This window comes from Onychomys torridus, chromosome 1 (genome assembly GCF_903995425.1).
Source record: "Onychomys torridus chromosome 1, mOncTor1.1, whole genome shotgun sequence".
Classification (NCBI taxonomy): Eukaryota; Metazoa; Chordata; class Mammalia; order Rodentia; family Cricetidae; genus Onychomys; species Onychomys torridus.
In genome coordinates, this window is record NC_050443.1 from 46,387,561 (window position 1) to 46,415,418 (window position 27,858).

The 27,858-nt window shown below is 43.6% G+C and overlaps 1 protein-coding gene across 1 annotated transcript; it reads left to right on the top strand.

The window, feature by feature from the left end:
• Positions 1-14,710: 14,710 nt before the first annotated feature.
• On the top strand, positions 14,711-27,120 carry Snrpa1 (small nuclear ribonucleoprotein polypeptide A'). The gene is made up of 9 exons (XM_036209407.1): positions 14,711-15,086; positions 17,036-17,183; positions 19,239-19,317; positions 22,913-22,959; positions 23,167-23,269; positions 23,844-23,923; positions 24,309-24,384; positions 25,208-25,301; positions 26,864-27,120. Exons 1-9 carry the CDS (start codon positions 15,005-15,007, stop codon positions 26,920-26,922), a joined length of 768 nt encoding a protein of 255 aa, XP_036065300.1. The 5' UTR covers positions 14,711-15,004; the 3' UTR covers positions 26,923-27,120.
• The last annotated feature ends 738 nt before the right edge of the window (positions 27,121-27,858 follow it).

A 27,858-nucleotide genomic window follows, 5' to 3' on the forward strand; every position in this document is an offset into this window, starting at 1 on the left:
TGGTGCTGGCCAGTGGATGAAATGGAGCTCACTCTGTGGTTTCTTGATCTGTTTGATGTCTGTATTCATTACTTTTCTCATTGCTTTAACAAAATATCTGACAAGAAGCAATTTAAGGAGCTGGAGAGATTGCTCAGTGGTTAAGAGCATTTGTTCTTGCAGAAGACCCAGGTTCAATTCCCAGCACCCCCATGGCACCTCACAATTTGTATATAGCTTCAGTTCCAAGAAATCCAATGTCTTCTGATTTCCGTGGGCAGCAGGAACACGTGTGATGTGCATGCATACATTCAGGCAAAGTACACACGTAGAATAAAATAAATGTTTAAATAGCAATTTAAGGAGGAAGATTCCCAGTTCCAAAGAATAGCCCATCATTACAGGGAAGTGATGTGACAGAATCTTTTTTGTTGTTTTTGTTTTGTTTTGTTTTGTTTTGTTTTGTTTTGTTTTTTTGAGACAGGGTTTCTCTATGTAGTTTTGGTGCCTTTCCTGGATCTCACTCTGTAGACCAAGCTGGCCTCGAACTCACAGAGATCTGCCTGTCTCTGCCTCCCGAGTGCTGGGATTAAAGGCGTGCGCCACCACCTCCAGCTAGTGTGGCAGAATCTGAAGCAGCTGGTTATGCTGTATCAGGTTATGTATGTCAGGAAGACAAAAGCTTGAGCTAGCTCACTTTATCCTTTTTACATAGTCTGGAACTCCGACCCATGAGATGATGATATTGGGAGCCTTCAGGGTGGGGTTTTCCACCTCAACTAATTTCATCTATCTGATCCCTTCCAGACATATTCAGAGGCTAATTTAGTCTAGATAATCCCTCATAAACACACCCAGAGGCCTGTCTCTAAGGTGATCTGAGACCCCATCAAGTTGACAGTGTTAACCACCACACCCAAAAAGGGCTTTAGCAAATGTTGACATATGGAATAAAGAGTGAAACCCAGAGTTACAACTCAAGGGCATCATTTGTCATTGAGAACTTCTTTATGGGAGCTGACACTTGCCTCCCAGCCTGAGTACCTGAGTTTGATACCTGGAACCTTCATGGTGGAAAACTCAACTCTCACAGGTTATCCACCAACCTCCACATGCTCACTGTGGTACATGAACACTCATGCACATGCAATAAAAACACAGTTGTAAAACTTAAAAATAAGAGACCCCGGGCTGGAGAGATGGCTCAGTGGTTAAGAGTATTGACTGTTCTTCCAAAGGTCCTGAGTTCAATACCCAGCAACCACATGGTGACTCACAACCATCTGTAATGAGATCTGGTGCCCTCTTCTGGCCTGCAGCCATATATGCAGGCAGAACACTGTATACACAATAAATAAGTCTTTTTAAAAAATAAATAAGAGACCCTCTTTGCACCACCAAAGCCAAGTTGGGTGAAGGGACTAAAGCTTCTCCAGCTAGAGTCACTGGACCCTGAGGCCCTTCACCTACATCTGCCAAGTGTCATTTAACTGGATGACAACTTGCCTCCTCCACAGCTACTGAAATCCCTACACTCATGGGTCACCTGTCTCTCAGGGTCTTCACCCTGGCCTGTGAGGCCCAAAGCTTGTCCGTCGACTCCCCTGGGTGTGGATAAAGAAAGGGCACCAGCTAGAATGAACTGGGGAAGGAACACAAGCAGTCATGGATGAGCAATGCTTTTGAAATCCAAGATTGGTTCAGAACTCTGGGAAACAAGTGCACCAGGGCCTGGGGACCCTATGGGAGCACTATCACCTGGACCCCATTTTCACTAAACCATGCCATTCTCCCCCTGTATCCTGCTTGTCGTGTGGTAGGACAAATGAAAAGGCCACCACCATCTCTCAAGTGCAGCTGGTGTTAGCTCAGTCCCTGAACTAACTTTCTGGCTGGTTTGTTTTGGCTCTGCTCGCCTGGGACAGGACTCTGCTGAGGCTGTCTTGCACATCGATGGCCACAGGGACTGCTTGTACAATAGGGTGCACAGAGGGCTCTGTGACAGAGGAATGGAGTGACACATAACTCTCAAGAAGGGGACATGGTCTACCCAAACGTAGGTGAGGCAGGGTTGTCAGTGTGAGACTGTGAAGGAGTGAAAGGGTGTGTCTGGCATGCTGTATCCAGAGTGGAGAAATACTCTTAAGGACATCAACTCCCCCATGAAATTGTTACCAGTGGTCAGGTCTGTTTCCAGGTTCTTGGCCTCTTAAAGAGTTGAGATAAGGACTCACACTGATTTGTAAAAGTATCACAACTTTACACAAAACAATAGAACAGGTCAAATAATCTGGGCCAGGCGGTGGCGGTACACACCTTTAATCCCAGCACTTGGGAGGAAGAGCCAGGTGTATCTCTGTGAGTTAGAGGCCAGCCTGGTCTACAGAGCGAGATCTAGGACAGGCACCAAAACTACACTGAGAAACCTTGCCTTGAAAAACCAAAAAACAATCTGCCAATGCTGACAAAAGGCTACATGCGTTGAGGAGGTACTTAAAGGGTCCCAGTTGTTGTTCTTGCTTGAATATTTCTTTCATGGAATACAAGAGTTTGTTTGCTAAGGAGTGTAGTGGGAATAATTCTGTTCTGATTGACATATTTGGATTACATAGGCTCACTGCATATGGCCCTTCCTATAATTCATCTGATTTAATCATATGCATAACAGTTATACATAGGAATAAAATATCGGGGTTGAGATTTAGCTCAGTGGTAGAGTGCTTGCCTAGCAAGCGCAAGGCCCTGGGTTCGGTCCTCAGCTCCAGAAAAAATTAAAAAAAAAAAAAAAAAAAAAGAATAAAATGTCAATGGGGAATTCTTCCTGAAAGTTCACTGAGAGGACTTAGTTTGCCTTATTGTTAATGTATCCAAAACCAGTGCAGGTCTGATTTGCTCCTGCCTTCTGTACCTGGACACAAACTGGAATATGGATGAACAGGATTTGTATAACTTTGGTAATTGTTAGGGAGAGGAGGAACTTATTTTACTGTTCAGAGAGGGGTGTGCATGTAGCCCAATGTAGATGGAGGTCATAGGTGGTCAATGCATTGTTTAGAAAAGGATATATGGTACATAGCACATGCAGGTCAGGGTCCTAGTTTAGCAAGTGCATTGCTAGAAGGTAGGTCTGGGTATAGTGTAAGCCAAGTGAAGCTCTAGAATGATAATATGAATCCATTCCCTATATCTGCATCAAAACTACCTCTGAATTAAAACCAGTAAGTTATGGAGTGTGCTGTCAGCTTCTAGAAAGGTGGTTCTCAACCTTCCTAATGCTGCAACCCTTTAATATAGTTCTTCATGGTGTCGTGACCCCCCAATCATAAAATTATTTTTGTTGCTACTGTTATGAATCCAATGTAAGTATCTGTGTTTTCCAGTGGTCTTAGGTGACCCTTGTGTAAAGGTCATTTGCCCCTGCAAAAGGGTCATGACCACAGATTGAGAACCATTGCTCTAGAACTCAAGCATCAAAAATACCAGTTCTTTGTTCACTAAGAATGTAGAGTCCAGATGTATGGCGAGCTGAGTAATAGTGACAGATACTATAACCTCACCATTCCTGAAATGTAGACAGGAGAATCTCAGACTTGAAGCCAGTCTGGACTATATGAGAAAACCCTACATCAAAGAGGAGAAAAGAGAAGAGGAAGAAAGGGAAGAAAGAAAGGAAGGAGGGCAAAAAGAAAGCCAACTAGAGGCAGAGTTTTTCATCCCACTGGCCAGCTCCCAAATAACCACACGGAGACTTTGTACTAATTATAAAGCTCAGCCAATAGCTTATACTTGTTACTAACTAGCTTTTACAACCTAAATTAACCCATGTTTTTTATCTACCCTCTGCTACATGGCAGTACCTTCTTGCAGCATGGCATATTCATCTCCTGCTTCATCTGCATCTTGCTTGCAACTCCTCAGGCTCTGCCCCTCTTCTTCCCGCATCCGTCTAGTCTGGCTCTCCTACCCAGGAAGCTCTTTACTAACCAATGATAGTAATACATTTTTACAGTGTACAAAGATTCTTCCACAGCAGCTAACCTGGCATATGTCTTAAGTAGAAGAGTGGTTACTTAGCATGGGATGCATGAGGCCCTGGGTTTAATCCCCACTACTGACAGACAGACAGACAGAGAGCACACCTGTATAGCTCATATGTCCCAGAGAACACCAAGTATAAGCAGCCAACCAGATAGCCTTACAAACACCTACTCACATCATAGTGTCTAGGCTGGCTCATCCAGGGGCTGGGAAGTTAAGAAGCGACTAAAAGGCATCTTTTTTAAAAAGATTTATTTATTATGTATACAGTGTTCTGCCTGCAGGCCAGAAGAGGGCGCCAGATCTCATTACAGGTGGTTGTAAGCCACCATGTGGGTGCTGGGATTGAACTCAGGACCTCTGGAAGAACAGCCAGTGCTCTCAACTGCTGAGACATCTCTCCAGCCCCTAAATGGCATCTTTTTAAAATAGACTGGCTAGGGCTAGGTCTAGTTCAGTGGTAAAACATCTGCTCAGGATTTTAAGGCCATGGTTCCTTTTATCCCTGGCACTACTATCACTACACATAGCAAAGAGCTGACCATATCTAGTACCTGTTCACAAATGTCCATACTCAAGGTAAAGATTATCAAATACTATCAGGGAGAGTATGTTTATGGATTTTATTTTAAATAACAGGATCATGGGTCATCTTAGTTATTGTTCTACTGTTGTAAGGGCAAATTATGGAAGAAAGTACTTAATTGGAGGCTTGCTTACAATTTCAGAGAATTAATTCATGATCATCTTGGCAGGAGCCTGGCAGTAGACAGGCAATCATGGTGCTGGAGCAGTAGCTGGGAGCTTACATCCTGATCTGTAAGCAGGAGGCAGTGTGTGTGTGTGTGTGTGTGTGTGTGTGTGTGTGTGTGTGTGTGAGAGAGAGAGAGAGACAGAGACAGAGACAGAGACAGAGAGACAGATATAGATAGAAAGAGAGAAAAAGAGAAAGAGAGAGAGACTGGGTCTAGCATGGGCTTTTGAAACCTCAAAGCCCATCCCCAGTGACACACCTCCTCCAACAAAGCCACACCTCCTAATCCTTCCAAACAGTTCTAACTGGCATTCAACCATAGGAGCCTATGGAGGTCATTCTTATTCAAACCACCACACAGACTCGCCACACTAAGAGCGAACAAACATCTCTTAGCCTTCCTATGGAGCCTACTATTATAGGAATCCCTGTTCCTGTGAGAACCAAGCGACAGGAGCCAAAAATGTCTTATTAGCTAAAACAGAAGTTCACAACCAGGTCAGAGTTTGGCTTTTCAGAGCATCTTCAGCAATGTCTGCAAACATTTTGACAACTACAGGGATTCATTCCCATCTCTCAGGTAGAAGCCAGGAATGCTACTAAGCTCCCTATAGTGTATACAAAGGCTTGACAACCAAGAAGTATGAGCTTAGAAAGCCAGTAGTCCTCAGGTTGAGAAAGCTTAGCAACAGGAAATGTAATTAAAAAGAAAAATGTTTGAAAAGTCATAAGGATATCAGAACCCACCTGTAATTTGACTTTATCCACTTGTTTACTAAAGTAAGATACCCCACTCCTGGTAACAATTTCTGTTTTAGTTAGGGTGATGAATGTTGTGAAACACCATGACCAAAAGCAACTCGGGGAGCAGCAGGTTTATTTTGCTTACACTTCCACATCACCGTTAATCATCCAAGGAAGTCAGGGCAGGAACTCAAACTGTGCGAATCTGCAGGCAGGCTCTGATTCAGAGGCCGTGGAGAATTGTTGTTTACTGGCTTGCTCCTTATAAGCAACTTGCTTATTCAACTTATATTTTGTTTTGTTTTGTTTTGTTTTGTTTTTGAAGAAAGGGTTTCTCTGTGTAGCAGTCCTGGCTGTCCTGGAACTCACTCACTCTGTAGACCAGACTGACCTTGAACTCACAGAAATCTGCCTGCCTCTGCCTCTGCCTCCCAAGTGCTGGGATTAAAACACCACCATACCTGGCCTAACCTGCTTTTTAAAAAACAGAATACAAGACCATCAGCACAGCCTGATCTTATGGAAGAATTTCACCAATTAAGGTTTCTTCCTCTCAGATGACATAAAAAACTAGCTGGCACAATTGACCCCTTATCAACTTGACACACAAACACGTTGATAGCTTATTAAGCATAACCTTTCCTTTCCTGTTATCCCGAAGATCTCATATTAATATTACATTATAAAAACTTTAAAAGTACCACAAATTCCAACACTTTAAAAGTTCAGTCTCTTTAAAATCCCAAGTCTCTGGGCTGGAGAGATGGCTCAGAGGTTAAGAGCACTGGCTGCTCTTCCAGAGGTTCTGAGTTCAATTCCCAGCAACCGAGTGGTGGCTCACAGCCATCTATAATGAGATCTGGTGCCCTCTTCTGGCCTGCAGGGATGCATGCAGGCAGAACACTATACATAATAAATAAATCTTTATAATAAATAAATAAGTCCCGTCTCTATAAAGTTCCCAAAGCTCTTAACTGTGGGTTCCTGTAAATTAAATACTTTCTTATCCAAAGGGAAAGAACAAGGGCCTAGTCGCAATCAAAGTAAAGCCAAGTTCTAACCATGTAAATAACTCAGTGTCCAGTGTCCAGAACTTCTGGGCTCCTCCAAAGTGCTTGCCACGGTTCCCCTTCTAAATTAGAGAAATACTCTTACGTCTTTTTTTAAATTATCTTTTGAGAATTTCATACAGTATATTTTTAGCATAGTCTTTCATGTACTTTACCTCCTCTCAGAGCTCCCCAGATCTATTTCAAGGTCTTAAAAATCAGCTCTTCAGTCCAAGAACTCCACCTGGTGGTTCATCCTGGAAATAAGCAAAGTTTGAATTGTTTGGTTTTGTTGTTTTTAATTTTTAAACAATCGAAACACAATTATAGAAAAGTTACATGACACAAAAATATTTTCCTGAACAATAAGAGTAACTTTCTGAAATAATGTCCATGATGCCCTCAAACACTTTGGAGGGCATTGCTTAGCAAGAAGAACATCTCAGCACTTCAGAGGCCAGCCTGGCTAAAGTCACTGTCTCAAAAAACAGGTGATAGCTCTGGAGAAATGACATCCAAGGCTTCCCTGGCTTCCTACATGCACACTCTTGTACACGTGTACACACACACTTTGCACATGAGGTATTCTATCATGTTTTAACTACCAATAGTCTCAATTCTCATACTTACTACTTTTGCTTCTATAATATGTGTAAAATACCAAAGAATACTTATGACTGGGTATAGTGGCACACGCTTTTAATCCCAGCACTCGAGAGGCAGAAGCAGCCGGATCTCTGTGAGTTCAAGGCCAGCCTGGTCTACAAAGAGAATTCCAGAATAGCCAGGGCTGTTACGTGGAGAAATTCTATCTAGAAAAAAAAAAAAAAGACAAAAACAAACAAACAAAAAGCCCAAAAGAATAGTTACAAAGCTGTTCAAATAATAAGGGAATTAAACAAGGTTTCTGGATACGATGTCAATATACAAAAATCAACTATATTTTAATATAGCAAAAAGTAATAATTAGAACGTGGTCACTGGCAAGATTATCAGTAGATAAAGTGTTTGCCACCAAATCTGATGACCTGAGCTAGATCCCCAGGATTCTCTTGGTAGAAGGAGAGAGCCGACTCCCAAAAGTCCTCTGACTGCCATATATGTGCCACAGTGGCTGCACACATAAAATAAATTAATTTTCATTATTATTTGTTTCAGAAACTATATTTTGATCATGTTTTCTCCTCCCCCAATCCCTCCCTACCTCCTTACCCACCAAACTTCATGTTCTCTCTCTCAAAAGAAAAAACACAAACAAAACAACAATAAGAGGAAATGCCAAAACAAAACAAAAAACATACGTGTGGGCCCGCATGCAAGCACACACACACACACACACACACACACACACACACACACCATGGACCTCTGTCTTAGTTATTATTCTATTGCTATGAGGAGACAACCTGACCATGGCAATTTTTAGAAGAAAGCATTTAGCTGGGAGCTTGTTTGCAGTTTCAGAGGGTTAGTCCATTATCATCCTGGTAGGCAGTGTGCTGGCATGCACTGGAGTGGTAACTGAGAGCTCATTTCTGATCTGCAAGTTGCAGGCAGAGAGTGACTGATTAAGACTAGGCCTGGTGTGGACTTTGAAACCACATAGCCCAACTCAAGTGACACACCTCCTCCAACAAGCCCACCACTGTCAGGTGATATTAAATCACACTGTGAACCCTGAGTTTGCATTTGCATTAGTTAAATAAAATTAGTCTTGGGTCAGGAGGCTGCGTTTGCAACTAGTTGACAGAAAGTAATCATAGAGCATCAGAGGGCATCCAGGAGAGATAGAGAAACACAGGAAGTAGGTCCCGAGTGGCTCAGCTTTTTCTGGTTTTGCCAAGTGGAAGCATGGGTCTTTGGGAGATACCAGCAAGGAGGGAAGATTAGCTAATTGCGGCCCAGCCTCTCTGAGCTCGAAGGGTTTTACTCCAGCCTTTGAATCTTGAGTCTTATTTATAAATAAAACAATAGAGATTTAGTTAAAGCTACCTTTAGCAGTGGCAGAGTCAGTACCTGCTGCAACGGGATTCCCACCAGGCTGCAGCCTGAGGGGCTAGGCTGCAGCTAGAGAACCAGGCCAGTAACTGTGGAGTCCTAATTGCTGGCTGAAAAAGCAGTGGATGAGGGCACAGCCACTAACCTTCAGCATAGCCGAAGTTAACACACAACTAATTCTTCCTAAACAGAACCATTAACAGAACATACCAGCCTATGGGGGTCATTTTCTTTCAAACCACCACAGGTTCGTTTTGTGTTGGCCAGTTACTCCTGGGCGTGGGGCCAGGCCTGGATCATGGTTTGTGTAATGAGTGATAAGGCTCGAAGGAGGCCTTGGCGGGTTTTGGAGCCAAGGTGCCCCTGAGCAGGTGAGAGGTACAGTGGATGGTGGAAAGTTACTCACACGTGGCAAGTTTATTTTGTGGTTTGGGGAGAAAAATTGAGGAAAGGAGAAAAGAAAGAGAGAGCAGGAGAAAGACAGAGGGAGAAAGAGAGGTGTGCTACCTCTGGCGAGGGGAGAGAGAGGTGAGGGGGGGGGTTTCCTCTTAAGGGGGTTTAATGTATGGTGACATCAGGACGCTGAGCTGGTCTCCAAGGGGCAGGTCAGAATACTAACAGTTTGATAGTCCATTGGAGAAAACTGATTTTCCCTTTGCCAATAGGTATAACTTGCAAATAGCTTCTTGGGTAGAGGTGGGACATATTGTCCACTGCCCCCTTTCAATAATAGGACCCTGTCTAACTTGAGCTTGTGCATTCCTGCCACAGCCTCTGTGAGTTCATATGTACATCAGTTCTCTTACTCTTAGAATCTGTCTGCCTCCTCTTCTGCATAGATCCCTGGGCCTTGTAGGTTGAAGTTTGTGATGGATATTTTGGTTTTCAACTTGACATCTGGAAATAACTAAAACACAAAAGATGGCTGAGCACACCAGTGACAAAATTTGCTGAGTTAAATCATTTGAAGTGGGAAGATCCACTTCTAATCTGAATATTTGAGGTGGGAAGACACACCTTTAGTCTAAACCTTGTAAAGTGTGAAGACCCATCTCTAATCTGGGTCACACCTTCTGCTGGAAGCCTATATAAAGAAGGAAGCCTCTCTCTTTGCCTGCTTGCTCTTCCCCTCAAGAGCAAGCCCATTCCTTCACTAACATTAGAGCCTACTTCTTCTGGAATCCTGCATATACTGAAGAACAGCTGAGACATCCATCTTGTGAACCAAGCAACTCCTGGATTCTTGAACTTCCACTCATAGACAGCCACTATTGGATTAGCTGGACCACAGCCTGTAATTAACTCTAATAAATCCTCTCTCTCTCTCTCTCTTTCTCTCTCTCTCTCTCTCTCTCTCTCTCTCTCTCTCTGTGTGTGTGTGTGTGTGTGTGTGTGTGTGTGTGTGTGTGTGTGTATTCATTCTATAAGTTCTTTTACTCTAGAGAACCCTGACTAGTGCAGGGTTTGATAGAGACATCCCATTTAGGACTGAGTGCTCCAAAGGCTCTCCCCCTCTGCACATTGTCTAGTTGTGGGTTTCTGTGTTAGTTCCTATCTACTGAAAGGAGAAGCTTCTCTGATGAGGACTGAGAGATGCACTGATCTCTGAGGATAGCAATATCTCATTAGGCATCATTTATTGCTATGTTCCTTTAACAGGATAACAGTATTAGGTTTTCCCTTATGCCCATAATCTAGTCTCAGATTCTTGGCCACTTCAGCAGTGTCAGGTATGGGTTTCAGCTCATGGAATAGAATCAAAAATGGTGGGTTACTTATGTAACATTTGCATTATAACATGGAGCCACTTTGAACAAGGAGTCAACTACATGTAAGCCTGGGCACTGGAGGTTTTACTTGGTGGCATAAGATGTCTAGCTAGGGCACTGTTTCTCCCATTATGTGATGACTCTGTTTAGATCCCTTTCATATACATATATATTTCAGGAAGCTTCTATAGTAGTAGGTTTCCATATGGTTTTTCAGATGGCCTTTAGTGTTAGTTGTCTGTAGCATGAATCTTAAATGGTCTTATTAATAAAATCAAACCTGAGGCCAGTTATTGGGGTGAATGCTGGAAGATCAGAGAAGCAGAACAAGCCACAGCTACCTCACCTCACCAGTTCCTTAGCTGATCCTGTTTCCTCAGACTGGAAGCTTCTGAGTCCTCATCCAGAATGGCTCTCAGTTGAACTGTTGCTCAAAAGCCTAAAAGCTTAACCAGCCAAATGCTTCTAGTTTCTGGTCCTCATGCCTTATATATCTTTCTGCTTTCTGCCATCACTCCCTGGGATTAAAGGCTCACTTCTTGGGATTAAAGGCATTTGTCACCAAGCCTGGCTGTATCCTTGTGGCCTTGAACTCACAGAGAGCCAGACGGATTTCTGCCTCTGGAATGCTAGGATTAAAGGCATGTACTACCACTGACTAACCTCTATGTTTAATATTGTGGCTGTCCTGTTCTCTGACCCCAGATAAGTTTATTAGCGTGCACAATATTTTGGGGAACACAATATCACCACAGTTGTCCCTCCCCATGTTCCTTTTTTACCCTGCTCCCCCTCCCCATTTAATCCCCTCTTCTAGATTCCTCTTTGTCTCCCTATCACTCTATATTTACTCTATTTCTCCTTCCTTGAAAGATCCTCTCCTCCTGCTGGTCCCTTACCTAGTGGTAATGCAGATTATAGCACACATATCCAAAACTTAAATAAATAAGTAAACTTTAAAAATTAGAACATGGACTCATCAATAAAAGATGCTTTTACAAATGATTACACTAGACTAAACTTTATGAAAGGTCTCTAAAAGAAATTTTCGAACATGCCCGAACCCTTAAACAATTAATAAATGTAAAGCTATACCATGTTTGGAAACTAGCATTCTCAGGATTGTAAGAATATTATTTTTTCCCATTTACCTTCAGGCTCAATATAGTACAAATCAAGGAATCTTTTATTGTTGCCATTTTGGGTTGTTTTTTGTTTTTTGTTTTTTCAAGACAGAGTTTTTCTGTATAGCCCTAGTTATCCTGGAACTTGATCTGTAGACCAGACTGTCCTTAGACTCACTGAGATCCACCTGCCTCTGCCTCCTGAGTGCTGCGATTAAAGGTGTGGGACACTGATGCCCAGCACAAAGAATCTTTTCAGATATAAGATGTAGCTTATAAGATATAAGTTTTATATTTAAAATTAATAAAGGACAAGAATAACTGCTGTAATGAGAAAACGTGAAGCTTGAATGTTCTTTTAAAAAGCACATAGTATTAAAACAATATGATATAGCCAGGCGATGGTGGCGAACTCTGAGTTCGAGGCCAGCCTGGTCTGCAAAGCTAATCCAGGACAGGCTCCAAAGCTACAGAGAAACCCTGTCTCGAAAAACCAAAAACAAAAAAACAAAAACAAAAACAAAAAAACAGTATGATATTATACAAGTGAACCCATGGAATAGAATGGCTAGTCCAAAAGCAGACCGTCACAAATTTTGGACATTTGTTTGACAAGAATGGCTTTGGAGAGCAGTGTGGAAAAGATGGCCTTTGAATGTGGTATTGAGTCAACTTAATTCTCAGATGGAGAAAAAAGTATATCTTGCTCACTTCCTTCCTATATTAATTCCAGATGGATTCCCGGCAGACTGCATTAGTCAGGTGTGTCTTGGTGAACATTTCCTGATAAATTTAATGGAAAAAATTCCCCATGAATAAAGGTAATACTATCCCATGAACTGGGTTCATGGCCACATAGAAAAAGGAGAAAGTGAGCTGGATACAGCATTCATCTCTCTCTACTTCCTGACTGCAGATGCGATGTGACCAGCTGCCTCAAATGACTACAGCCATAATTTCTACATCATGACCACAATGATCCTTTAAGTGTATCCTAATCGTAAGTCAAAATAAGCCTTTCTGTCATTAGGTTGCTTCTATTAGGCAAAAAGCATACTGCCTCAGAGTCTCTCAGTGCTGGAGAACACTGCATGATCTATCAAAACCAAAGACCAAGGGCTAGGGAAAGGGGTCAGCAATGTAGAGGGCTTGCTGCACAAGCATGAGACCCTGAGTTCAAGTCTCCAAGACCCACATAAAAAGCCAAGTGTGGTAGTGTGGGCCTATAACCCCAGTGCTGGGGGATAAACTGGACATGGACACAGGAGGATCACTGAGGGGCTTGCTTGCTGCCAGCCTACCTTTAGCCTCAGTGAGAGACCTTGTCTCAAGGGAATAAGACACAGAGTGCTAGAGCAGGATACTTACTCCCTCCTCTACCCCCCAGATGCCCACAGATAGGTGCACCCACAAACACAAATTCATTTACTATACACAATAAATAAATGAATGAATGAATAAATAGACAGATAGATAGATAGATAAATAAATAAATAAATAAATAAATAAATAAATAAATATGCAATGATCATAGCTGGGCGTGATGGTGCATTCCTTTAATCCCAGCACTCAGGAGGCAGAGGCAGGTGCATCTCTAAATTCAAATCCAGCCTGTCTACAAAGTGAATGCCAAGATCCACATGAGATAGTTATTGACAATTAGGATAACGGAGCCTATTGAGAGTATCTAAGCCGGGCAGTGGTGGCGCATGCCTGTAATTCCAGCACTCGGGAGGCAGAGGCAGGTGGATCTCTATGAGTTCGAGGCCAGCCTGGTCTACAAAGTGAGTTCCAGGACAGCCTTCAAAGCTACAGAGAAACCCTGTCTTGAAAAAAAAAAAAAAAAAAAAAAAGAGAGAGTATCTAAGTCCCTTTATTAGCCAGCAACCAAGAGTGACCTTAGCATCTCTTGGTGCTGGACAAGATGGTGTTACCTTAGCCATTTTAGTAGTGTCTATGTGTAACCTCAGCACTTGGGAAACTGAGTTGGGAGGATTGCAGTGACTTACAGGCCAGCCTGAGCTATAGTGTGAAACCCTGTCTTAGAATAACCAAAATCAGGGCTGGGGATGTGGCGCAGTTAGTAGAGTATTTGCCTCAGCATGCACAAAAAACTCAAGAGTCCATTCCCACCACTGCAAAAACTCAATCCAATAATCCTAGCACTTGGAGATGAAGGCAGTAGGGTGAGATGTTCCTATGACTCGGCTGATAAGGGTGCATACAGCTCTTTCAGAGGACCTGAGTTCATTTCCAGCAACCATCTGTAACTCCAATTTCAGAGAACCTGGCACCTCTGAACTCAGTGGGTATCTGCACCCATGTGCACAAACCCACACAGATACCCAGGTAATTTTTTAAATGATTTAAAGAATGCATTTCTGCTCTTGCAGAGGTCTGGAGTTCAGCTTGTAGTACAGATGTCCACAGGATCACAACGGCTAGCTCCAGGGAATCTCAGGCCAGATGCCTCCCCTGGCATATACACTAATTAATAAGCTATGATTTAAAAAATGAGCACATTAATTTGTGAAATTGGGCTTCCAGTCGTCTTTGAGGACAGAGGCCAAGGCTCTACAGGTGTGTTGTGTTCACTGTGTCGGCATTTCATCAAATGTCAGGCTTGTGTGTGTACTAGCCTGCTCTTCATATGAATTTTGCTGCTGTTGTTTATTTTGTCAAGACCGGGTTTCTCTGTGTAGCCCTGATTGTCCTGGAACTTGCTCTGTAAAGCAGGGTGGCCTGGTCTACAATCTCAGAGATCCAGCCTCCCAAGTGCTGGGATTAAAGGCGTTCCCCACCACGCCCCTCCTACAATATGAATATCATTTTAAGATTTATTTTATTTTTATTTTTTTTGTATATATGTGTGTCTTTGTGATTGCGGGTGTCCGAGAGGCGATGAGGCCCTGAAGCTGTAGTTACAAGCAGTTGAGGTGCCCAATTGGGTACTGGGAATGTGAACTCAAGTCCTTTGCAAAAGCAGTAAGTGCTCTTAATCTCTCCGCCTTCTCACCGGTTAGCCCCTCCATTCGAATACTTCAATGTCTAGAGGCCGCCAGCCCACCCTGAGGCTTTAAGGCGATCATACTAGGTCGGATGTGGTCCATCATAAGGCAGTTCAGCTGCCTGGCCCAGCCTTGTCTCTGCTAGAAGCCCAAGCCCTTGGGGACCTGAGTCCCTGGAGCCTTCACGTAGTCACCGTCCCCTGTTGGATGGAGAAGGCCCAATCCCAAATACCCCTCCCTCGAAGTGCACTGAAGTGAGAGAGAGAGAGAGTGCCTCTCGCGTGCTCTTATCTTTTGGCCACAAATATCTGGGATCTGGGCTCTCCACTCCCCAGGAACGCTCCAGCCCAGAACCTGGAAGCCAAGACCACGATCGCAGCGCTCGGCGGCGCCTTCTATTGCTTTAGCCTGATGGCCGAGGCGCGCGCGGCTTCGATTGGTGATGTCTGGCAGCGCGGCGCGGCGCGGTGCACTCTGGGACACGGCACTGGCGGGAGGCGCAGGCCGGTGGCCGAGGTGAGGGGACTCGGGCGGCGGCAGGATGGTGAAGCTGACGGCGGAGCTGATCGAGCAGGCGGCGCAGTACACCAATGCTGTGCGGGACCGCGAGCTGGACCTTCGCGGTGAGTTAGGCGGAGCGCGGGCTGTGTCTGGGCTCGGCGCGCGCCCGGGAGAAACCGGCCCGCCGCGTGCGCTGAGGCCGGAGCCTGGCCCGGGCCTCCCGCCCCGGTCCCCGGTGCCTCCGATCGACGGTCCCGCAGGGCCCTTTGGAGCCATCTATTTCCCCTTCCTGCTAGCAGACACCCCTCCTCGATTCCTTCCCGGGTCCGTACTCGTTTGGCTTTGCCCGGCATGTTCAGCATCCTGAACTGTTTGAGGACCGGGAAAATAAAAAAATGGTACATGCAGGATTGGAGACCGGCTGGGTTTTAACAAATGCGTTAATGTGACAACTGAGAGTAGATTAGATATAAGTCAGAGTTGCCTTAATTATACAGTAATTCCCGTTCGACCGTGTTCATTTGTTTTTGAGACAGGGTCTCGTGTACTCAGAGCTGACTTCAAACCGCTATGTAGTTAAGGTTATCTCGAACTTACGACCCTCTTGCCTCCACTTCCGGGTGCTGGCGATGTGTGCCCCATGTTTACACCGTGCTGCGGATGAGCCCAGGATTTTGTGCGTTCTGGGTAAGCACTCGCCCCACAGAACCAGATCCGCAGCCTCTGATAGTTCACTTTTATGAAGGTGTTTTCAAGATTGAATTGTTTGACCAAGGCTTAATCATCATTTCCATGTGAGGCGTGGTTGACACTCACCTGTTGAGTAGAGCTTAGTTTAAAAAATAGTGTTCGCAGGCTGGGCGACAGTGGCGTACGCCTTTAATCCCAGCACTCGGGAGGCAGAATCAGGCGGATCTCTGAGTTCCAGGCCAGCCTAGTCTACAGAGCGAGAGCCAGGACAGGCACCAAAACTACACAAAGAAACCCTGTCTCGAGAAACAAAAACAACAAAAACCAGCATTAGCTGGGCGGTGGTAGCCTTTAATCCCAGCACTTGGAAGGCAGAGGCAGGGGGATCTCTGAGTTCAAGACCAGCCTGGTCTCCTGTCTTGTATAAAACAGGACAAACAGCAACAACAAATAACCCCACATAGTATTGAAAGTGCGATTATCAACGAATTTTCTGGAGATGGCTTTGAAGGGGGTTAAGATTATATAGCTGACCTGAGGCAACCACAGTCTTAGGGGACTATGCTCTGCCATTTGCTAAAATCCCTAGCTGACCTACAGGAAATCCTGGTGCTGTTATTAGTTGAAATTAACTTTCTTAGACAAAGGTCCAGTTAAGGAGCACCCTTTTACTGTCCGGGCTCATTTTTGGTCTCTCCTGCATCTCTAAAGACCATGCAGTCTTGAGAATGCTTATTTTGGTACCATATTTTATTGTACTCCATCACCGCCGAGTTTTGTATTAACTTTTTGAACCTAGGGCCTTGTGCTTGCTAGGCAAGCGCTCTACCACTAAGCTAAATCCCCACCCCAAACTTTCTTTTCTTCCTTTGGTACCTACCTCGATGATTTTGACCATTAGACAATTTTTGGGGGTGCTCACAGTGTGATTTGTGGTTGTCTATAAACCATTTTCAGCTCTGAATTGGAGCTGGTGGGGAAGAGACTGTGTCAGGATACCATGAGGATATACTGATGAGTTATTCAAAAGGTTGAGAACGCTTGTCATCCGTGTCCAAGTGAGGCTTGGGCATTAACAGCAAGCAGTGTTAATTTGTCGTGGAGCCTAATAACTCTAAGGACTTGGAACAGTGTGAACACCTACCTTGCAGATGTTCTTATAAACAGTGGACCCCAATATTCGTAAGTATGCTCATCTGTTCTTGTTCTTTCCTTCAATCTCTTCAAGTTTAGTGTACAACCACACACTTCATGGCACCCTGCCAGTCGAATACTACTAGAACGAATACTTTGAGTCTAATTACCATCAAGTACTCCTGTTTTCAGGACCTTTCATTCATATTAATACTTGTTGTATGTTGTTTTTTTCCTCCCTCTACAGGATATAAAATTCCTGTCATTGAAAATCTAGGTGCTACTTTAGACCAGTTTGATGCTATTGATTTTTCTGACAATGAGATCAGAAAACTGGATGGCTTTCCTTTATTGAGAAGACTGAGAACATTATTAGTGAACAACAACAGAATTTGGTGAGTGCGTGCTAGTGAGAATACTCTCTTCCCTGAAGTAGACGTTACAATGTACCCTGAAGACACTGTACTCCTTTTTTATTAGTATTTTTAGTTTTTATGTATATTAGTGTTTGGCCTGTAGGTGTGTCTGTACCACATTACCTGCTTGGTGCCTTCAGAGGCCAGATGATGGTGTCAGTTCCCCTGGAGCTAGGGTTACAGACAGTTGTGAGCTGCCACATGGGTGCTAGGACTAGAATCTGGGTCCTCTGGAAGAGCAGCCAGCTCTCTTCAGTTGCTGAGCCGGCTCTCCAGCCGCTCCTTATCTCATCTTAAAGGGGGAAGTGAATGGAGTACTTTTCCTAAGAAATTGGGAGATTAACGTGGGCAGTGGTCTGACCATACTTGCCACTCTTCACAGATCTTTAATATTCATAGCTGATACTAAACTTTGAATTTAAATTTAAAACATGCTGCTATATGTACATTTCATATTCTAGAGCAGTTATCAGAAGCATCATAATAAAAGATTTATAGAGGCGAGGTGTAGTGGTGCCCACCTTTAATCCTAATGCTTGGAAGGCTGAGGCAGGCCATCCTTGTCTCCATAGCAAGTTCCAATCGGTGCTACATAGTGGGACCCTGTCTCAATAAAATCTTTTATAAAATAAAAAGTACTTTTCACCGAGAGTTTATGCTTCATACATCCTGCTGGTTTTTTGTTTGTGGTGTTTGTTTGTTTTTGTAGTTGGCTTCTAGACTATGATTCTGTGAAATTAAGATCCTGTTGGTGTTTGTTTTTGCTCTTTTGGGGCCATCCACCCAGCTCCCAAATAAATCACACTTGGAGGCTTATTTTTCATTAGCTTGGCTTATTTCTTGCCTGCTTTTCTTGACTTAACCCATCTGTCTTTTGTCTCTCGGCTTTTCCATTCTCTTACTTCTATAAATCTTATTTTCTGTGGCTTGTTGTGTAGCTGGGTGGCTGCCCCCTAGTGTCCTTCTCTGGCTATTTATCCCTCCTCCCAGGTCTCTCCTATATACTCTCTCTGCCTGCCAGCTCCATCCTTTCCCCTGCCTTGCTATTGGCCTTTTAGTTCTTTATTAGACCATCAGGTGTTTACACAGGCACAGTAACACAGCTTCAAGAGTTAAACAAAAGTAACACACCTTAAAATAATATTCCCCAATAAGATCCTATTTGTTTTGTTTATGTTTTTGACACAGGGTCTCACTATGTAGCCTTGGCTGGCCTAGAACCCCTATGGAAACTAGCCTGGCCTCGAACTCCGGATCTGCCTGCCTCTGCTTGTCAGGTGCTGGAATTGAAGATGTGCAGCTTTCTGTAAAAATCATATTAGTATAGTTATTAAAGAAGATTTCTCATGCCTGGCACTGATGTTTCTGTTAGGGTCTATAGCTCTTGTGGGAAGTATTGTCAGGGACTTGGATTGCTGAAAGCGAAGCTTTCATTAAGTAAAGCATCCTGGGACTGGAGAAATGGCTCTGGGTAAGAGTACTGACTGCTCCTTTTCCAGTTCAGAGACCAGCATGGCCACTCACAGTTCCAGTTCCAGGGAATTCAAGGCCCTTTTCTGGCTTCCACAGGCACCAAACACGTAATTGTTATGCAGACATAAATGTAGGCAAAACACCTATACACATAAAAGTACTGAGTGGTGTTTTTAGGGAGAAGCCATTTTCATGATTAACATTGTCTTTGGGTGAATGTGTTACACCAGCTCTGTGAATGCAGAATCATTGGTGTTTGAATTTTCCGAACAAAAAGTTGTAAAGTGGCTAATTTTTGTCTATTCTGGGATCTCATCCTTTCTTTGGGCTGCACTAGAGCACTTGGCAGTGGAAAGAAGCCCAGCAGGCATGGGTTTCTAAGGTCATCCCATTCCTGTCACCAACCCTATGCCTCAGACAAGGCTTCCTCTTTGCTGCTGTCCTTGAGACAGGATATGGAGAGGGGCCTTCTAGCATTGAGGTGTTAGATACTTGCAAGGATGGAGATAAATGTTAGTTTGTTTATCACTTTCACTGAGAGGCTTTCCATTTTTATTTTAGCCGAATAGGTGAGGGACTTGATCAGGCTCTTCCCTGTCTGACAGAGCTCATCCTCACCAACAACAGTCTAGTGGAACTGGTAAGTTGAATGGAGAAAGCTATATTTAAGGGGAAAGGTAAGGATACTTTTGCCTCAAAATATTATCTCTGAGTTTCTCTTTTTTTTTTTTTTTTTTTAATAATTATTTTACTATTCCAAGCCATTGGGTTTTTTGTTTTGTTTTGTTTTGTTTTGTTTTGTTTTGTTTTGAGCTGAAGATCAAACCCAGGACCTTGCGCTTGCTAGGCAAGCGCTCTACCACTGAGGTAAATCCCCAACCTGACTTTGGTGTGTGTTGTTTTGTTTGTTTGTTTGTTTTGTTTTGTTTTTCGAGACAGGGTTTCTCTGTAGCTTTGGAGCCTGTCCTGGACTAGCTCTGTAGACCAGGCTGGCCTCGAACTCACAGAAATCCATTCACCTGCCTCTGCCTTCCAAGTGCTGGGACTACAGACATGCACCACCACCACCATCCGGTCCGCCTTTGGTTTTTTAATATTTGTTTTTGTTTAATTTTGGTTTGGGTTGTTTTGATTTGTTTTTTTGTGCTGGAAATTGGTTTAGTTTTTGTGCTGGAAATTGGCAAGGCATTTGGATAATGTATGTCAAAGATCTCTTTGTCCCCTTGGGTGTGCCTTTTGGTTTTTGACCATGTTGGATGTCTGGGTAGGAAAGTTCCCATACAGTCTTATCAGTCATTATCATTAGTGCTTCTGATGTTTTTTTGAGACTTGCCTTTTCCTTCCATGTTGTGCAGGGTTGCAGTGTGGTACCATGCCCAACACGCTCCCTCCCACTCGCTTTTAACCCATCATGTCCTATTTGTGCTGGTCATATGCTCTGGGGTATGGGGCCATCTACAGGAGAATGGTTGACTTACCAGGAGCCCCCCCCTTCAAGAGTACTAACTCTTCCCTTGGCTAATTGCTCCAGCTGTGTAAAGTTCCTAGGGTAGAGGTGGGTGCTGTGAGACCCCCCCTCCAGGCTGGAATGTTGCCTGGCTTAGTCTTGTGCAGATGACCACAGCTGCTCTGAGTTCATGAGTGCAGTGGTCCTGCCATGTTCAGAAGACACTGTATTGCCTGCTCTTTCCCCACCCCTAGCTCTTTTGATCTTTCTACTTGCCTTTCCTCCTCAATAGTCTATGAGCCTTGTGGAGAAGAGGTATGGTATAGATGTCCCGTTGTGGCTCAGCCCTGCAGAAACACATATTCTCTACACTTTGGCCAGTTGGGAATTTCTTCATATACTACTATCCACTCCACAAAGAAACTTCTACATACTAATCTGTGGGGATAAAGATACATATTTAGAGGGCAGTTTGATGCTGTGTCCACTTATAATAATAATGATAATAATAATAATGGTGGTAGTAGGAGTAGGGTCAGCTCTAGGGCCTGTGAGCTGCCCAACTGGGTTCTTAGCCAGATTGATTGTGCCAGGCGTGCATTTCCTCCTGTGGAAGTGAGTCTTCGATCAGATGAGAAAATGCTTGTTTATAACCCAACATTTGTGCCACCACTGCACCCATGGGTATATCTTGCCACGTGGTCATTACTGAGCTGACAGTATTCACAGCTGGGTATGACTGTTGATGACATTTTTCCTCAGCAGCCTGCATAGAACTTCTGGTACTATGAAAACTAGCCAGCTGGGAGGAAGCTTCCTGATCAGTAGTACCAACTCGATTTCTCATGTCCTGTGATGAAAGTGTTTGGTGTCTTCACCAATAAGGTCTTACTGTCCATCAAGTTTCTGTAAGCAACCTAGATCAACTATTAGCCTGTATTGTATTTTGAGACAGTCTCTTAACTTTGTCACCTAGGCTAACTTGTAACTCCATATGTAGCTTAGGCTGCTCTTGAACTCACTACAGTCTTCCTGCCTTAGCCTCCCAAATGCGGAGATTATAGACATGAGCCACAACACCCATCTTTAAAGCCAGTGCTCTACCAGCATGCAGCTGGGGTGTAGAAGGTCCCAGCAAGGGATCTTTCTGGAGTCACTGCCTTGAGTGATAGGTTATAGAATCAAAAACTGAATCTAGAACCTTTCGGGTGTTAGTTAAGTCCTGATCTGCAGGCCTGGCTATTCTTTTCTTAAACCCATCAGCGTGCTGTCAGTATGTTCTGTACTGTGCGTGTATAACAGACACATTTTTATTTCTTTTGGAGTCTCCTTGGTTGTAAGCCAGTTTTCAAGCTCTAGTGCTCCCTCTGGTGGCATGAAGATGGCTGCTTGCTTTCTGAGACCACTGTTCTTTATCAATTGCTTTTTAAAATTGTGAACCGCTTCACAAAGGTACATGTCATCCATTTCCAAGGCCACACTGACCTTCTCTGTATCCTTCAGTTGCCCTGTGGATGCTGTAGAAGTGGGTGCTCCTGCTTTCATCCATGCTATTCTCCAGTGTCCCCCCTGAGTTACTCAATTTAGGTCTCTCAGATTTTTCTGTAGTGAAGGGCTTTGTTCTAGAAGGGACACAGTTTGGCCAGCCATGACCTAATGGGAGCAAAGACAACATGAGGATCCACAGTGCTGTAGCCTCATCACCCCTAGCTGGATCTCCCTGTACTTACTGGAACGTGCAGCTCCTTGGGCAGCTGCTGTCAGACGGAACATCTGTTGGTTATTATGGAGTTGTGTGGTGTATTACACACCTGCTTGCCTTCCCTCTGCTTCTTTCTGCACAAATGCTGTGCAAGCCCTGCAGCTGGTGTCCCTACTTATTCCTGCTACATGGATTCCAGGAAGTACCTTGTCTAGTTGCTTGTAGCTTTGGATGGTGGGTTTTTAGTGTTGCTGTCTTTGTTCCATCATGGTTTTAGGACAGTCTGGGAAGACTTGAGAATACGTAGCCCTGGTTGTTGGCCAGAACTCACTATGTAGAATAGGTGGCTCAGACTCACTGAGTCTGTCTGGCTCTGCCTCCTGAGTGCTGGGATAAAGACATGTGCCCCCATGACTGGCATCCATAGTTTTTTGAACTATACTTTTCACCTTGTCTTTGCAGAGATGGGGGCAGGGGTGGCCTAAGATAACTAACAGTGCCTTCTCTCAAAGATAATAAGCTCCCCCAGGCCACCTGGGATATACTAACAAGAAAGGACATTTTGCACCAGGTGTCATGGCATAGACCCATAATTCCAACATTTGAGAGGATCAGGATTGAAGATCATCCTAGGCTGCATAGCCAGTTCAAGGCCAGCCCAGGCTTTAGGAGATTCTGTCTCAAACAACAAAAACCCCACATTAAACCGATGTCTTGGCTTGAGGTTCCTGTGCAAATAGCTTACTCCAAGTAAATCACCGATGTTGGCGTTGGCTTCATTTTTGAGTCATTGCTTAGGAGCCATTTTGAGATTGCTATAGGAAATCAATTTTTTTTTTTTGTCTTCTATTGAAATAGGTGCTGTTACTACCAAGACTTAAAGAAGCTAGAATATATTTATCAGCTTATTAGGTGAAAGATATTTAGGCAACTGTGTTGTATTAGTTTTGGACTAGGTGCCAGGGCAGTAAAAAAAATAAGTAAAAGATAATGTGGATACTTGTTTCAAAGATACTTGTCATTTCAAAATACCAGAATAGTAGCGTGTCTATCAGTCTTGTTCTTACTTTGACCCTTATTTTATAGGGTGATCTGGATCCTTTGGCGTCTCTCAAATCACTGACATATCTAAGGTATGGAAATGGCTTGTTGTAATAATAAAGCCCTTAAATAACGCCATCAGGCTGCACTAAACAGCTCTTCCTGGATATTGTGTGTTATTTGTGACAGTAAAGTAGGAAGAATGGTGTACTTCCTCTTGATTGACAGTCGTTACACTTTCAGATGACTCTCTCAGATGGAATGCTGTGAGTGTGACTGTCACTGTCCCTTTTTTATAGCATCCTAAGAAATCCTGTAACAAATAAGAAGCATTACCGACTTTATGTCATCTATAAAGTTCCACAAGTCAGAGTACTGGACTTTCAGAAAGTGAAACTAAAAGTGAGTATCGCATACTGGCTGTGAGTCATTTCAGAATTGGCCTTTTCTTTATACTTCATGACTGATTGTTTTAAAGTTGCTTAATAAGTAAATGTTACCATTACTTTGAAATTTAATGTGTGGGAAAGAAAGCATTAAGTTAGGGTTGTTTGTTGTTCTTGTGGGGGTTTTGTTTTTGTTTTTATCTCATAGCGATTTATGGTAGGGAGTTGTTGGCCATTCCAGAGTTGGCCAAATGCTAGAACTACACAGTGGATTGTCGGGTTAGATGTGGTCCCAGCAAGGAGTGTGGTGTAATCCAGCTTTGAGCACTCTGCCTGTTAGAACGGCGTTCCTTTGTTGGAAGTGCTAGTTCTCTGGAGTCCCTTGGGAGTCCCTCTGAGACTAGGGGGGGTGTTTGAGAGCTCTGCCTGAGAAGGTCGGACCACTGTGTCTCCTAATGTAAAGTTGGCTTTGGGTGTTTTTACCAACCCAGAGTACTTGAGGAGAATGCTCTTCCGTGTTTTCTGAGGAATGCATCTAAATGCATGTGGTATTCCTGTTTCCATTAACTCTGTGTGTGGTGTCGCTGTAGGAGCGTCAGGAAGCAGAGAAAATGTTCAAGGGCAAACGGGGTGCACAGCTTGCAAAGGATATTGCCAGGAGAAGCAAAACGTAAGACACGGATGCCCAACTTCACTCCACTCCCCTTCAGAAACACTGTTGTCTGGCGGTGGCCTCCTCCAGACTCAACCCAAGTCTGTGCTTAGTCTATTACTTTGAATGATGGTGTCTGGCCGTTTGTGGTCTGTGCATCACGGGAAATTTCTACTAGTTAGCAGAGCATATATTTTGGTTTGCCATCTTAATGTGGTGTTAAACATCCTGTTTTCTCCATCAGCAGATGGATCGGGTGGTGTTTCTGAAGGAGAGAGTTCTTGTATCAGTTTGTTAACAAAGATAAGATACTACACTGGTTGAATTACTTTCAAGAGCTCTTGAAAGTAAGAGAAGCAGTTTGCCCTAGTCAGACTGTGACGGTTATATTCTCCCTTCCAAGTTTTAATCCAGGTGCTGGTTTGCCAACTGACAAAAAGAAAGGTGGGCCATCTGCAGGGGATGTAGAAGCCATCAAGGTAAGGATGTGTGTGTTTGGGTTGTCAGACTGGAGAGAGCTGAGATGGGACCAGGGCAGTGGTGTGGCCTAGTTCTCAACATTGTAGATCCCATTGTCTCATGGTTGTTAGGACTCTGGTATTTCTATTTCAGAAAAAACCTACCTCAAGTTACTATTTGACCAGACTTTGAGCTCAATTAAATGCGTGAACTAATAGAAGGCATCTGTGTGTCTCGTTCTCCTGGGATGCACTGACTCCTTTGAACACTTAGTAACCTTGGTGTGCAGTCTTAGATTCTCTGCTTCCCCGGATCTGCTGGTTGACAACTCCTGTTGGAGTATCTGTAGAAAATTCTAAAGTCTCCAGTAACAGAATTCCAGATACTTAGCTTGAATTTTAGGGCATGTGAAATGATTGCTTCTTCTCCAGTATAAGAGCCTGAATCTTTTCCTAAATATTGAAAATTGATGGTGTGTTTTCTAGGTTGATGGGTGTTTTTTTGTTTGTTTGTTTGTTTGTTTGTTTGGGTTTTGTGTTTTTGTTTTGTTTTATTTTTGAGACAGTGTTTCTCTGTAGCTTTGGAGGCTGTCCTGAAACTCACTCTATAGACCAGGCTAGGCTCGAACTCACATTGATCCACCTGCCTCTGCCTTCTGAGTGCTGGGATTACAGGCGTGAGCCACCACCGCCCGGCTTCTAGGTTGATGTTTAATGTGCCAGTGAAATTCTTCCTCCGACACAGAACTGTGTGGTTGACATTCTATGGGAAAGTTGCTAGGACTTTCTGTCGTGTCTTCTGGGTGGCTGTCATCATCCATCTCCCTTTCCCTGTGTTTTACAGAATGCCATCGCAAACGCATCGACATTGGCAGAGGTTGAGAGGCTGAAGGGCTTGCTACAGTCGGGACAGATACCTGGCAGAGAGCGCAGATCAGGTCAGAAACTCTTGTGTGTGGCCTTGCAAAACGTCCCATTGGGAATGATTACAGAGGAATACCTGGTGGGCATGACAACACAGGCCTGGGATCCCCGTATTTGGGAGGTTGAGGCAAGAGAATCAGGAGTTGAAGGTCATTCTTGGCTACAAAACAAGTTTGAGACCAGCTTCAGCTACATGAAGACCCTTTCTCGACAAAAAAAGGAAAGAAGTAGGGAGGCAGGATGATGAAGTTAAGCCATTGGGATATTTGTGGGGTCTTTACAAGTTGTAGCAAAACAAATTGTTCTGCCTGTTTTTTGTTGTGTTGTGGTTTTGGGGGCGTTGGGACGGGTTCCCAAGACTGGGTTCCTCTGTGTAACAGTCCTGACTGTCCTGGAACTCACTTTGTAGATCAGGCTGGCCTTGAGCTCACAGAGATCCACCTGCCTCTGCCTCCCAAGCACTGGGATTAAAGGTGTGCACCACCACCGCCCAACCTGATATTTTTACTGTATGTTGTCTATGTTTACACACATATAGATGCACAGGTACTTACCTTTGTTTTACAGTTGTCTACATTATTGAGAACAGTGACATGTTGTCTAGGTTCATAGTTTAGAAAAAATAATTGCCTTTACCAGATAGATAGTTGAATAGCTTATACCATCTAGTTTGTGTATCATGTTCATCTTCACAAAACAAAATCTCCAATGATAAAATTCCTAGAACACAGATCCCTATAAAGGTATGGCTGTATGTGGTAATTTAGTGGTTAGCTTCACGGACTATGTATAGAGCCTGACTAGTACTGTCTTTGGGCAGGCTTCTTCATATTAGGCAAGTATTTTCATCTTTAAATTTAAGATAAGTACTATCATCAAAAGGTTTGGGAGAGGATTGTGATAATTGCACTTAGCAGAAGGCAAGTTTTGGGTAGGTGTTAACTGGTGTAATGTTTGAATGTCAAGTTTGTGTCAAATAGCATGTTGAGCACTCAAGATACATTATTCAAATAACATACTGAAAATTTTGGTATAAGTGTCCCTAGGGATCACTACCACGACTTTTCAAGGATCTTTATCTTTGAGCTGTTTTGTTTTTTAGTTTTATGACCTGTTGAGTCTAGTCATGGTGCTTGCATGAGTGTGAGGCAGGGGTGTTTATTGGAGCAAGGGCAACTTACAGTGACAGCGCTTCTAAAGAAAATGGCTGCCAATAGCTTCTGAGGGAGAGGCTATATGATATTTTTAAGATAGGTGGCATTGTTATATGGCCCTGGGGACATGAAGGTAAATTATTTCTGTGATAACTCCAGGGTGTTTGCTTTTCCCGTTTAGTAGCATTTGCACTGGTGTGCCAGTGGTGGGGAAAACCTGCTGGTGCCTCAGCAAAGCGGCCAAGTAATGGTGTTACTTGCTGTGGTGTTCTTCCTTGCATCTACTCTCAGGAATATTCCTACCAGTTTCACTCATTGCCCTTGTATGTGTGTGTATTCGCTTTACTAATGTGCATGTGTCTGATGAGTGGACAGACTGTACAGAATTGACATGCCTTCTGCTTTTGTTGGTTTTTTTTCAGGACCAAGTGATGATGGCGAAGAAGAGATGGAAGAAGACACAGTCACAAATGGGTCCTGAGCTCTGTAGCACAGACTCTAGAGACAAGTCTTGCTTTTTGAGCATGGAGTAACAGCCTATGTTGTGGGAGCAACATAGAATCTGTCAGCCTTGCTGAATGCTCAGAACTACTGCTGATAATTTTTTAATATGAACCTTGGAATCTAAATGCCAGTTTTCTACAAATGGTAAAATAAAGGCCACTTTCTGTGCTGTCAACTTGTCTGTTCTTGTGTGTTTGCAGTGAAGTGTAAGGACCTGTTCAAGTTGGAAGTTGGGGAGTATCTTAATTAGAGTTTCTATTGCTGTGACAAAATACCATTGACCAAAAAGCAAGTTGAGAAGGAAAGGGTTTATTTGTCTTACACTTCTATATTGCTGTTCATCAATGAAGGAAGTCAGGACAGGAACTCGAAACAGCAGGTTCCCGGAGGCAGGAGCTGATGCAGAGGCCATGGAGAAGAGCTGCTTACTGACTTGCTTCCCCTGGCTCAGCCTGTTTTCTTAGAGAACTCAGTCCAGGGGTGGCACCACCCACCTTGGACTGGGCCTTCCCCATTGCCCACTAATTGAGAAAATGCCTTATAGCTGTATCCCACAGAGGCATTTCCTCAACAGAGGCGCCTTCTCTGCTGACTCTAGTGTGCAAAACTAGAGGTACGGATGGTTTTTCTGAATAAACATTACTTCCAATTAAGAAATGTTACAGATTCTTTGTAAAGGCAGGCAGGCTTTAGGAGTAGACAAATAGGCATATCCTTTGGCCTTTTTTTTTTTTTTTTTTGAGCTGAGGATCGAACTCAGGCCCTTGCGCTTAAGGCTAGGCATGTGGTCTACCACTGAGCTAAATCCCCAACCCTCTTTTGACCTTTTTAATTAAACACACATGAGCATCTAACAAATAAGTTTAAAATGATTTGAAAAATTCTAGATAGGAATGAGACTAATCCTCAGTGC

Excerpts from the sequence above, each read along its gene's own strand:
- Snrpa1 (XM_036209407.1), top strand. The coding sequence starts at position 15,005 with ATGGTGAAGCTGACGGCGGAGCTGATCGAGCAGGCGGCGCAGTACACC. Across the intron at positions 23,270-23,843 it reads TTCAGAAAGTGAAACTAAAA|GAGCGTCAGGAAGCAGAGAA; the intron begins GTGAGTATCGCA and ends GTGTCGCTGTAG. Across the intron at positions 24,385-25,207 it reads GGGATGTAGAAGCCATCAAG|AATGCCATCGCAAACGCATC; the intron begins GTAAGGATGTGT and ends TGTGTTTTACAG.